Source organism: Ahaetulla prasina, chromosome 16, assembly GCF_028640845.1.
Source record: "Ahaetulla prasina isolate Xishuangbanna chromosome 16, ASM2864084v1, whole genome shotgun sequence".
Classification (NCBI taxonomy): Eukaryota; Metazoa; Chordata; class Lepidosauria; order Squamata; family Colubridae; genus Ahaetulla; species Ahaetulla prasina.
Window position 1 is genome coordinate 885,019 of NC_080554.1, and position 12,875 is coordinate 897,893.

The 12,875-nt window shown below is 50.5% G+C and overlaps 2 protein-coding genes across 3 annotated transcripts in view; both read left to right on the forward strand.

Annotated features, from left to right (window-relative positions):
* The first annotated feature begins 2,100 nt into the window (after positions 1 to 2,100).
* The window catches only part of NACC2 (NACC family member 2), a 55,684-nt gene continuing 44,909 nt past the window's right edge, over positions 2,101 to 12,875 (forward strand). The window contains exon 1 of one of the 2 annotated variants that reach the window (XM_058159349.1): positions 2,101 to 2,227. The gene's annotated coding sequence lies outside the window, so the exon portion shown is untranslated. The remainder of the gene's footprint in view (positions 2,228 to 12,875) is intronic. The other variant, XM_058159351.1, reaches the window with a different exon arrangement.
* TMEM250 (transmembrane protein 250) lies at positions 2,155 to 4,558 on the forward strand. The gene is made up of 2 exons (XM_058159355.1): positions 2,155 to 2,283; positions 3,902 to 4,558. Exons 1-2 carry the CDS (start codon positions 2,204 to 2,206, stop codon positions 4,455 to 4,457), a joined length of 636 nt encoding a protein of 211 aa, XP_058015338.1. The 5' UTR covers positions 2,155 to 2,203; the 3' UTR covers positions 4,458 to 4,558.

Genomic DNA, 12,875 nt, shown 5'->3' on the forward strand with positions numbered 1-12,875 from the left:
TAATTTTGCCAAGCGCTCCCTCTTGTGGTGAAATGTCAGTAGTGCCTCTGGTCAAAAACATCTGGTTTTGATCTCAAAGGTGCTTTTTCAAAAGGCAATGGACTGTGGTTGTTTTTTTTCCTTGAGGAAGAAGAAGAAGAAAAACGTTTCACTTCTCATCCAAGAGTTGTGATGGCAGGTGATGGAAGGATAGCTACTGACAGTCGAGACTGGACTTCTCAACTGTCTCAAACAGTTTCAACGCTTCCTCCTTTTGAAAAAGACTTGGTGTCCTGACAAGTGAGAACCATTAACCAGTGGAACATCCCTTCCAACTCTGATATTATTATTATTATTATTATTATTATTATTATTATTATTATTATTATTATTATTATTATTATTATTATTATTATTATTATTATTATTAACTTGCCTCCACAAGTTGTGGCTGCTCCATCACTGGAGCTTTTCAAGAAGAGATTGGACAGCCGTTTGTCTGGAATGGCATAGGGTCTCCTGCCTAAGCAGGGGGTTGGACTAGAAGACCTCCAAGGTCCCTCCCAACTCTCTTCTTATTCCTGTGCAGAGAATGGAGGACATTCCAGCCTTGACCACCTGGACTGACAGCCAGGACACCAGACTCTGTCCGCGACCATTTTCCCAAACCTGAATGGATCTGAAAGCGGATTCTTTATTCCCTTCTGAGAATTTTTTTTTTTTTTTAAAAAAAGACCAGCGGATTCTGAGCCTAACATGAAGTTTTTGTCCTGTCTGCTTTCCCATCATCCTCTCCTCAGGACAAAAAAGCCATTGTAATTCATCACTCCTGGAGATCCGAGTTATTCTACTCTTGATTAAATTAGTAAATGCAATCAGGATCTGAAGCGATATAATTGAGAGAATTTATGGGAACCTGACAGTTTTATGCATGTTTGATGAAGTATTATAAGCCGGGTGGTGTTTTTTTTTTTTTTGCATAATTTAACTTTAAATTCTATGCAGGGGGAGCCCCCCCTCCCACATATCACCTATTCATGACCTAAATAAACTCTTTTAAGATGCATGTATCTATAATTTATTTCAAGATCAGTATCTGTCAGAGGTTGGTCCAGCGGTTCCCTCCTTTCCATTCTTGTTCTTTTGCCAAAGTGACAAATACGTTGAAAGTAATATTTGTTGCTCTTCAGCTCACAGTATAAATCCTTGGCAATGCATGCATTTTATTTAAAGTTTTGAAAGAAGGAGAAGTCATCGTTTATAGGGCTGGAAGCGTCAAATAAATGCACGCAGAACGTCTAAGGCGCAATATTCTCTGCCGGTTGCCAGTAAAAAACCCCATCGACACAACCCTTGTTCAGTCAACAGGAAGAGAAGCTGCAGCATTAGGGAAATTACCACCATGCTGGGACTGCATCTGAATTTCCCTGCAGCTGAAGGGAAAGTAACTGAAGGAGCATGAAAGATGCCAAGGAGCCGTTTTTGTCTCTGTTCATTTTATCCTTCATCTCCCGCCTCTGTCATGGTGCTTGGCCAGAGCCTGATGTGGGGCGAAGGGAGCCACTGGCTTCTTTTGCTGTGTGTCTTGGACTGCAGTGCCCATCCTCCACTGGCCCACCAGGCCCAGCAAAGGCGCATCTCTTCCTTTCGGGAGACGCCTGGTTCAAATGGGCATCACCCCAAACGGACTGGGGCAGAAACCGGATTCCTGCTCCCATCATTCTTCACTAGCTGCTGGATAATGGGAGGGGGAGTCCGGCACTCCTGCAGAAAATGAGGCTAAGGATGATGGGCCACATGTTGCCTTCCAATGTGCCACACTCCCATTCCCATCATCCCCCATCTCCATGCTGGTGGAGGATGGGCAGGGGAAATCCAGCCCTGAGCCAGGGGTTACTGGACTCCCTCTCCCATCCTCCCCAATAGGGAGGGCCAATGCTGGTGGATGATGGGAGGGAGAGTCCAGCCTCTCCCCGATCAGAGGGTCGGCCGCGCAGATGGGAACTCGAGTCCAGAGAGGGCAAAGAGCCCCGCCTGCGCCTGCGCGCCCGTTGCTAGGCGACGGCTTCCCGACGCGCTCTTCCTCCCCCCTCCCGGGGAGGCGGCGCCTGCTGATGACGCCATCGCCGCGCGCGCGGCCCTTCCGCCGCCGGCCCGGAGGAAGGGGGAGTCGCCGCCGCCGCCGCCGCCGCCGCCCGAGTCCGGCCTCCCTCCGTTCGCCGCCATGGCCCGCAGACGCCGACGCCCGGTGAGTCCTCCGACGGCCCCCTTCCCCAGCGCCGGCCCGCACGACAGCCCCGCGAGGTAGGCCGGGCCCAGCAGGTGGGGCTCTTCCCCCCCCCCCCGGGCGCCGGCTGGCGGGACTGCAGGTCCCATGCTCCCCCGCCGCGTCTCTTTTGGGGGGGGAAAAAACCCTCCCGTGCGAATGAAGAGGCGCAGCCGGGGACCCCTCGGCCTCCCCCTCTCCCCCGAGTCCGGGAAGCGGAGCGGGAGACCCCGGCCGGGTCCAGGCTGGAAGGCCCGAGAGCAGCAGCGGCCGAGATTTGGGCTTCCTCTCGGGGGGGTTGGGGGGGGGGCTTCGGGCTTGAGAGGGCGTCTCTTGAGGGTGGAAGGGGGAATTGGAAGGCCTGAACGGGGAAAAACATCCCAGCCGGATCCTGGGTGCGAATCCTCCCCCAACGGGGTGGGCGGGGGGGGGGCTTTTTGCAGCCACGGTCCGGGTCAGTGAGTGAGCCCTTTGGGTGGAGAACTGGGAGGCGGTGGGTTCCAGTCCCGCCTTAGTTTGGGAGGCTTTGGTGCCCCCCTTTCTCTTAGCCTTTGCAGGGTTGTTGTTGTTGTTGTGGGGCAAAGAGGAGGAGGAGGAGGCGGAAGAAGAAGAAGGAGTATACAGTGTTATGGATGTTAGGGGTTGTTTACTGAAATAATAAAAACCCGATCTGAAAATGATGCAATGGTATCCAAGCCAGACTAAGGTATCAGGCGGCTTATTCAAAGGGCCCCGTGGAGAACTATTTGCGGAAGGACACGAAGGGCCGAAATGACCTTGGGAGGCAGGAGAAAGAGCTGCGGGGGCTCAGGGGACCACCCTGCGCAAGGGCCTTCCAGCCCACCAAAGGAACACGGGAGGGGAGGAAGCATCTCAGGAGAGTTTTGGGGAAAGCCAAACGGGAGAGGAGAGGAGAAGATTCCGTTATCATTGCTTTAAAGTAAAGATCAGGTGTTTTTAACACTTGTAGTTGGACTACCTCGCAGGGCTGGCAGTGGGCAGGTGCAGAACCTGCTAGAAAGGAAGAGGCCCCCCTCCCCTCCCCCTTCGCTCCCATCTCTTCCTTCCGATTAAATCGCACAGGTCTTTTTCTGCGCCTGGGTGGCCCTCCCTCCCAACTGCCTAGCTGACACGATTCATCCACCTTCTGATATATATTTTTTTCCCAAACCTTGGCCGGTCCTTTGGAACTCCCCGCCACCCAAGAGGGTGGTGACTTAGCCCGAGAGGCTGAACGAGCGACCTTACTTTTGCTTCCGTCTTTCTTTTCCTGACTTTAAAGCATTCTCTAACCTCTGGTCTTATAACTGATTTCCCCTCCAGCTTTTTGCTTTTGAACGGTGGCCTCCAAACTTGACAACTTCAAGCATGGCTGGCTGAGGAGTTCTGGGAGTTGAAGTCCACAAGTCTTAAAGTTGCCGAGTTTGGGCTAGAGACTTTTGAGCCAATACATCAATGGCGACAGTGACGTATCTGCAGCTGTTGTGACCTTCCAAATCCCAGTAATGGGATTAATGATTAATCCAGGTTGGTTTCCTGGCGGATCCAGTGCCTGGCAGCCCCGCGGAGAGTATCGGGCGCGCGTCTTCAGCTCGGAGCTGGCTGTCCTTCTCTCCCTTTTCCTCAACCTCGCTCTCCTTCTCTTCCTTCCTGCAGGCAGCTTCTGTCTCAGCACGTCCAGGCCGTGTTCACCCTCCTGGCTCGCTGGCCTCCCCTCCCATCTTCACGGAAGCGGTCGGGGCCGCCCCCTGCCAGCCTGGCTCTCCAGTCCTGTAAAAAGCCGGGTTGCCCGATGCCTGTCATTCCTATCCCACGGCGGGTTCGGTCTTTCCACGGGCCCCACACGACATGCCTGCATTCGGCCTGCGGGCCGGTCCGGACCGCCCCCTTGGTGCGCACCAAGTACAACAACTTTGATATCTACCTGAAATCCCGCTGGATGTACGGGGTGATCCGTTTCCTGCTGTACTTCAGCTGCAGCCTGTTTACCTCCGTCCTCTGGGTGGCGCTGGCGGTCTTGTTTTGCATCCAGTATCTCGGCATCCGGTTCTTCCTCCGCTTCCAATACAAACTCTCTATTACCCTGCTGCTGATGGGCAGGCGGCGGGTGGACTTTAGCCTGGTCAACGAGTTGCTCATCTATGCCATTCATGTCACCATGCTGCTGGTGGGCGGGCTGGGCTGGTGCTTCATGGTTTTTGTCGATATGTAAATAAAAGTCGGTGTGAGGGGGGAGCCAGAGCCAGGGTGACTCTTGGCCTGGGGATCAGATCCGTCTCTGATCCTTCCTCCACCCTCCTCCTGTAATCTCTCCCCTCTGTCGTTCTCTTGGCTTATGATAAAGGCAGGTTAGAGAGAAAGCAGGTTAGCTCTGATCGCCTTGTAAAAGTCAGATGTTGCAGTTAATCCCCCCCCCCGCCCCCAGGTAACAGGAGAACCATTGGCTGGCGCTTGCCGCCTCTTCGTGGATCCTGCACCGTTTCCTTTCCCTTCTGCTATTCGGTCTATGGAAGTAATCTCTTGGTGTTCTCTTGTTGGGTCGATCTTCTCTGTTCATTTAATATCTGGAATATATTCATATTTTGTGTTTTTAGAAATAGCTCTCCTCCTTTCCCCCCACCCGCCACCCCCAAAAAAGCCTAGTAATAATTTTAACTTTTCTTCAGTGGCCTTGTTTCATTTTGCAGTTTACCCTTCGAAAGAGACATGAGTGTTGCTGCTGCCAGGCTCATGTGTGGTCTTGTACAGTAAGGGCTGTGCTACCTTTACGTCCCATTTACGCGCCCTTCGGGCTGAAGATTGTGGGCCGTGTAATATGGGAGAGAAATGATCGGGCTGCGAGTTAGAATGTCCTGGGTTCAGGTCCTGTTTTTGCCCAGAATTTAATAACTGGATTCACACAACTCACTTATCCTTCGGCCTGGGTTAATAAAGCAGGGTGGTTGGGATCATAGCACCTGCTGCGTGTGCCAACAAACCGTACTGTGTCTTTAACAAGGTGCGGAAGCAACAACTGAGGCCCCCTACCAAGCTGAATTACGGATGGTAACCTTTTGAGCCTAACGGAGTGCATTGAGCAAACACAGCCTTCACGTGGACTTTAGTAATCTATCATTCCTTGCTTTCAGCCCATCCACAGTATCCCTCAGATTGTGGCCTGTATCATGGAGCCATGGCGGTCAAGATAAGGACAATGTATGGGTTGCCCTCAGGACATTCCAATATGCCTTCTTTGGCATCCACGTTGTGGCAGGAAATCACGTTGCATATACATAGCCTCTTGTGCATCCGAGCACATACGTATGAGCCATGGTGCTGCTGTCCAGCAGAGAAACACCCCTCCCCCAGGGGCTGGTGAGAACCGCAAAGAAAAGGAAATCTTTCTTTCCTGCTCCTTGAAAAAGTTGGGTGAAAGAACCGCTCCATAGAGCAGTGGTTCTCAACCTTGGCAGCTTGAAGATGTGTGGGCTTCGACTCCCAGAATTCCTAGCCAACATGTTGTGGACTTCACCTCCCAGAGGTGAAGTTAGGAAATAGGAATGTGTATGATTATGTCCTCCCTTTTTTACGACCCTGTAACCCCTTAATTCGGGGTAAGAGTCAGGGCATCTGGGTGGAACTGAGTGTTTACTGGCTGGATGCCTTTCCTGACACCTATGCGGGATTTCACAGCAGATGTTTTTTCTTTGCGCCCAGAGACAGAAAATCTGCTGCTACCAAGGATTGAGCCCCCAACCTTCCCGGGGAGAAGCAAGGGTCTAAAACACCACACCGCATATTCATCCATCTTCCTTCCTTCCTTCCTTCCTCCCTCCCTCCCTCCCTCCCTCCCTAACCTATACACTTATTCTTCTATACTTCTGTCTATCCAGACACAATTCCCCAGCCAGTATGTCTGGACTTCAGTTCCCAGAATTCCCCAGCCAGCCAACATACGTGGGCTTCAATTCTCATTGATGGTCATACTGGCTGTGGAATTCTGGGAGTGGAAGTTCTCATTCTTGGAAGTTCTCAAGATTGGGAAAACTTTGCCCTTAAAAGCACAGAGGGAGAGACTGAACCTGGACCTGACTGTCTTTTCTGACTTCTTTTTGTTTTTGTTTTGTTTTGACTTATCTTTTCTCGACTCTTCCCCCCCCCCCACTCCTGGAAGGAGAGCGAGTGGCCAAATGCAGCTGCTTCTCCTCCTTCCTGTCTCTGCATTGCCCTTGAAGGGTTCTCCCCACTCGCTCTCCCTCCTCCAGCCCTCCGGTTGAGCTCAACATCTCCTCCTCTGCCCCAAAGCCCAGCTCACCTGCCTACGGATGGCTTTGCTTAGTGTAAGGCTGGGGTTTCCCATGCTGCGGTTGAAGGGAAGCTCCCTCCGCGCCGAGGTGGGCCTGGAAGGGGCGGCTTCAGCCTCTGCCTGCCAAGCCGTGACATTGAGCCTCCCAGGTCTGCATCACGCAGCGCCAGGCTTGCTTGCCGCTATGCAGCAGCCCCGTTTCTGCTGGGCGTAATCACAGGTTCTGCCTGGCATGCAGAACAAAGGCTAGCCTGCTGGCTGCGTGAGGAACCTGGTTCCCTGTTCCCGAGCGAGGGGAGGGGAGGGGGGGATCTCGAGACTGTCCTCCGCCTGCCTTGTTCTCTGAAAGTAATTGGGGGTCCGGAGGGAGGGGATCTCGAGACTGTCCTCCGCCTGCCTTGTTCTCTGAAAGTAATTGGGGGTCCGGAGGGGAGGGGGAGGCAGGGTGGCTGAGCCGCTGCCTGGGTTTGGCAGTGTGGACTTGCCTCTGGCTGAGAATCATCGCCTTCCTGAAGCTGAGACCAGAGGAAGGTGGGGAGGGAAATAAAGAGGAAGAAAGGAAAGGAAGTAAATGGATGAAAAAGGAAAGGAAAGAGGAAGGAAAGGAAAGGAAGATGTCAGATAAGGAAGACTCGGAGGGAGAAGGGAAAAAAAGATGATGAGGGAGGGAAGGGTTGCAACACTGAGTGGTCATTAAGTGAGTTGGATCTTGAGTTTACAATGCTTTTGCCGAGGTCATTAAGCAAACCGTGCGTTCATTAAGCAAATCCAATTTCTCCCATCGAAGCTGGTTGCGGCATTTTCAAATGAAAGAGTCCTGTGTAGTTTGGAAGCTGGCACCATTCCTAGGTTAGCATAATGGCATTTGCCGCTTAAGTTCATCCCGAAGCAACTGCAGCTAAATTGACAGGCTCAGTCCTTGAGCTCTTTATTTGGAATCACAGTGACGAGCCCAGAAAGGAAAGCGTATTTTTGCCGTGTTTTCTTCAGCCCAAGCAAGACCCATCGCTGACGGGCAGGGATCTCGGTGGGGGGGAAAAAGGGTTTATTTATTTACGGTCGATTTGATTTCTACGGCCACCCGTCTCCCCATGGAGTGACTCTGGGCAGCTCACCACGAGATCAAGGTGTTTTTGCTGTAGGTGATAATCCGTGGACACATTTTCACTCTTGATTTCCTAAAATGGCCATGAGGCTTAGTAGAGTAGAGTAGAGTAGGTAGAAGAGTAGATGGAAGGGACCTCAGAGGTCTTCTAGTCCAACCCCCTACTCAAGCAGGAAACCCTATACCATTCCAGACAAATGGTTGTCCAATTTCTGATTGCAGGCATCGTGGGCCAGTGCAGCTACATTTGGGGTGCCAATTTGGGATGATACAGATGGGGAATCTGCTCCCCCCCTTAAGGCTGGGCATTTGAGGTCATTTGAGGGAGAAGAGGATGGCAGCCCTTGCAAGCAAAGGGCAGAAAATGGCAGCGGAGAGGAGTTGGGTCCTTTCCTTGGATTTCCACCCGACTGCGGTCATAGCAGAGTTTGTCTTTCTTCCCTCCTCCTCGTCCCCTCCCCTCCCCTCCTGTGCTCAAGCTGCACCATAATTCATGTTAATGCTGATAGCCACAGTGCAGTGATATCCAAGAAGCTTTGAAAGTAAGGGAGGGAGGGGGGGATCTCGAGACTGTCCTCCGCCTGCCTTGTTCTCTGAAAGTAATTGAGGGTCCGGAGGGGAGGGGGAGGCAGGGCGGCTGAGCCGCTGCCTGGGTTTGGCAGTGTGGACTTGCCTCTGGCTGAGAATCATCGCCTTCCTGAAGCTGAGACCAGAGGAAGGCGGGGAGGGAAATAAAGAGGAAGAAAGGAAAGGAAGTAAATGAATGAAAAAGGAAAGGAAAGAGGAAGGAAAGGAAAGGAAGATGTCAGATAAGGAAGACTCGGAGGGAGAAGGGAAAAAAAGATGATGAGGGAGGGAAGGGTTGCAACACTGAGCGGTCATTAAGTGAGTTGGATCTTGAGTTTACAATGCTTTTGCCGGGGTCATTAAGCAAACCGTGCGTTCATTAAGCAAATCCAATTTCTCCCATCGAAGCTGGTTGCGGCATTTTCAAATGAAAGAGTCCTGTGTAGTTTGGAAGCTGGCACCATTCCTAGGTTAGCATTTGCCGCTTAAGTTCATCCTGAAGCAACTGCAGCTAAATTGACAGGCTCAGTCCTTGAGCTCTTTATTTGGAATCACAGTGACGAGCCCAGAAAGGAAAGCGTATTTTTGCCGTGTTTTCTTCAGCCCAAGCAAGACCCATCGCTGACGGGCAGGGATCTCGGTGGGGGAAAAAAAGGGTTTATTTATTTACGGTCGATTTGATTTCTACGGCCACCCGTCTCCCCATGGAGTGACTCTGGGCAGCTCACCACGAGATCAAGGTGTTTTTGCTGTAGGTGATAATCCGTGGACACATTTTCACTCTTGATTTCCTAAAATGGCCATGAGGCTCAGTAGAGTAGAGTAGGTAGAAGAGTAGATGGAAGGGACCTCAGAGGTCTTCTAGTCCAACCCCCTACTCAAGCAGGAAACCCTATACCATTCCAGACAAATGGTTGTCCAAATTCTGATTGCAGGCATCGTGGGCCAGTGCAGCTACATTTGGGGTGCCAATTTGGGAAGATACAGATGGGGAATCTGCTCCCCCCCTTAAGGCTGGGCATTTGAGGTCATTTGAGGGAGAAGAGGATGGCAGCCCTTGCAAGCAAAGGGCAGAAAATGGCAGCGGAGAGGAGTTGGGTCCTTTCCTTTGGATTCCAGCCGACTGCGGTCATAGCAGAGTTTGTCTTTCTTCCCTGCTCCTCGTCCCCTCCCCTCCCCTCCTGTGCTCAAGCTGCACCATAATTCATGTTAATGCTGATAGCCACAGTGCAGTGATATCCAAGAAGCTTTGAAAGTAAGGGAGGGGAGGGCGGGGAGGGATTGCCGCGTCCCTTTCTTTCTGCACGCCTCCGACACGGGAGCTGCAAAACCCGCCTGAGGAGGTTCAGTCCTCCTCCTCTGCAAAAGTGCATCTCCCAGCCTGTTTCTTTCCCCCTTTAATTCCTTTTTTTTAAAAAATTCTTTTTCTGAGCAGCATCCAGTTCCTCCTTAATCTCCGAGAAAGCCAGCAAAAGGATGACTTGGAAGGCTCTCACTGGTGCAGAAGGCAGTGTTCTCTCCTCTCTCTCCCCCACCTCCCGGTCTCCCCATGGCTTTTGGGGGCTGGGTGGGGGGCTGCTGATCCATGCAGCCCCAGGCACGGACCTTTGCTGCTGTTTGCCGAGGGGGCAGGACCCAGGGGGCCCTCGTCTGGCAGCCGCGGAGCTGCTGTTTGGGTGACCTTGGTGATCTCCCGTCCCCGGAGCACGTGATCTGTGGGACCAAGGAGGGAGCTGGCACCGGTTCTCCCAGGCGTGTTTGTTCAGCGTTTGCTGCATCTTGTGGCCAAGGAGGCTGGGCGAGGGTTGTTTAGCTGCCTGGAGCAGGGCCAGAGGTTGGGGGGTGAGGGGGTGGGGGGGGTGATGCAGCTCTCTGAGGCTCTTTGTTCCTGGCCCAGTTTACGGTGCCCGTTCCTGGAAGCTGGACTTCAAGCGAGCTTGGATGCTAAAGCCATTATCTCCTGCAGGCACAGAGCAGGCGATGGGATTTTGTTATCAATCTGGACACCGAATCGTCTCCCCACCCCCACCCCGCCCCGCTCCCCCCAATCTCCAGCCTTCAGCCCCGCAGGCCTATAATTTTCCACTCTTCTTCTGCCTTGCACTTTTTAAATAAATGTTTATCTGGACGGTTGGTTGCCAGGGGAAGCCGAGGCGCGGCGGTAAAACCTTGTGCTCTTTTCATTCTGACTGCTGGCTGAGTTAATGATGCCCGTTTTGTTTCCTTGGCATTTTATCTTCTTCCTGGGATCTCACTTAAAAGCCTGGGCCATTTCGAGCCAGTTCTTTTTCTCCTTCCCGAAGAGAGAAGGCTGGTTCTACCAGAACAGGTTTAGCTGCCCTCCCCCTTTTTAAAAAAAATAGAATTTAACTTGGAGACCAGGGATCATGGAGCATTTTTGGGCACGGATTTGCAAGAACGGTTCCAAAATCTTTGCAGGTTTTTTTGTTTTGCGTTTTGGAATAATAAACCATCCCTTTGTAGTTCGGTCCTGTTGAAAAGAGATTTGGGATGGAGCGTCTGTTGAAAAGAATATCACAAATCTACAAATTTGTCTTCCTGGGGAATAAGCCCTTTTGCCTTCCTCGCAGTTCAAGGGACACAACCACCATGTGCCAGTGGGCCGAACAGATGCTCGCAAATTGTACTTAAATGAGAGTTTGGGCCTCAGCCATAGCACTTAGAGACTTATATACAGCTTCCCAGAGCTTTACAGTTGTTGAGCTGTCTTTTATTCTGCTGAGTTATTCAGGTTTTTAGGTGTGTTTTTTTTTAAAGTTAAGGAGTTTATGGACTTTGAGTCAAAGCTTTGTGGAAAATGTCAAGGTTTTTGGGTTTTGTGTTCCGTTGCTATTAACCTCATGGAGTCCTTGGGTTTCAATATTACAGGTAGCAGACCTTCACTTACGACCGTAATAAGAGAACATTTGTTATTAAGCAGTGCAATCATTAAGTGAGACATAAGGCTAGAAAGCTGGAGACGTGAGTTCAAGTCCTGCCTTGGCCATGAAAGCCTCTGAGCGACTTTGGCCCAGTCACCAGGAGACAGTGAGTTCTAGTTCCACATTAGCCATGAAAATCCAGTGGGTGACTTTGAGCCAGCCCCTGCCTCTCAGCCCAACCCACCTTGCAGGGTTGTTGTTGTGGGGAAAATAGGAGAAGGAAGGTGTGTTGATATGTTTCCCGCTCTGAGTTATTTGTAAAAATAATAAAGGTGAGATACAACTAAAATAATAATAAAAATAATAATAATCACATGACCAGACCCAAATGTGTGATCCTTTTTGTTGAGGTGGTTATGTGAGCCAGCACAGTCATGTATGTAGAATTGAGCTCTGCCATTCAAAAAAGAAAAAAATCAATTTTGCAGAATATCGTTGACTGCAGTTAAACAATTTAGAATACACACACCTGAATGGCTAAGGGAACCTTTTCAGCAGTCTAAGGTTATCAAGCCAGGAAACTATTAATAAGGTCAACCTATTGGGGGTTGTTTTTTTTTCCATATCAGTGTGAACTTTGACTTGGAAATTTTATCTGGAGACAATCCAGTTGGATTTATTTCAAGAAAAAAATCCAATGAAAAGTATAAACTGTTAAGGAAGTTTACAGACTATGAAGAAATTTTGGGGCATTTCAACAGCCAAAATGGATCCTGGATTCTGAAGATCGCAGAAGGTCAGGTTGGTAGGGACCTAGGAGATCCCTCCCTCGTAGCACTGATGATGTTACTTAGTTTGGTAATTAAAACATCTACAAGAAGACAATCAAGTTCAGGAACCACCAAGGATGCTATAGAAAGGAATTTCCATGTTTTTGAAGGGCACCAGTTTCCTCCATGGGGCTGGGGGGGGGGGCTGTGATTCAAAGCTTGAGGCCACTTGTGGTTATTTAAACATCTCCCTCCTCCAATTTATCCCAATTTCCCTTCAAAGCGTTCTGCCACTCTTGAACCAAGGGGACCACTGAAATCTCAGGAACCACCATGATCGGGGTTCAGAAGTGGAGACCCTCCCTCCCCTCCCTGGGTACTCAGTGAGTTTTTACTCTGAGCAGGAGAGAGGGTGGATTGGAGGACCTCAAGTGTCCCCCCTCCGGCTTATGTAGCCTGTGTTTCTTTTTATTCTGTGGTAAATCGGTTCGATTGACATGGCCTCAAAAGCAATAGATTTTGTCAATAAATGCCATTTAATGACCACGAAAACTTGCCATTATCACAGGGATCAATTTCCGAGCGCAGAATCGCGTTCTAATCCTGCAAACATTTTGCTCTTCCTTCCTTAAAAGTCGCTTCTGGCTCTCCCCTCCCATCTAAATATATCCCGGTTTATCCATATTCCTCTCTTAATTTCATTCTTCCTCGCTAGCCTTTTTTCTGCCGGCTTCTAATAATAGCTTCGGACTTGAAATATGGATGCCTTTTGAAATATTCCTTGTCATGTCATCCATCAGATCCGTATCTACAATCCTTCATTAAATTGGAGCGTACATTTCATCCTTGCTTCTTGGAATATTAATGTTTCTCCTGGTTGAAATGCTCGGGGAATATTCATGAGCGGGGAAGGGGGAAAAAATCAATGGCTGTGCGAGCGGTGATGTCACTTGAGCACTAATCAAGGATGCTATTAAAGAGAAAAAAGAAACGGCTAATTAAATTGATCGCCGGGGGAGGG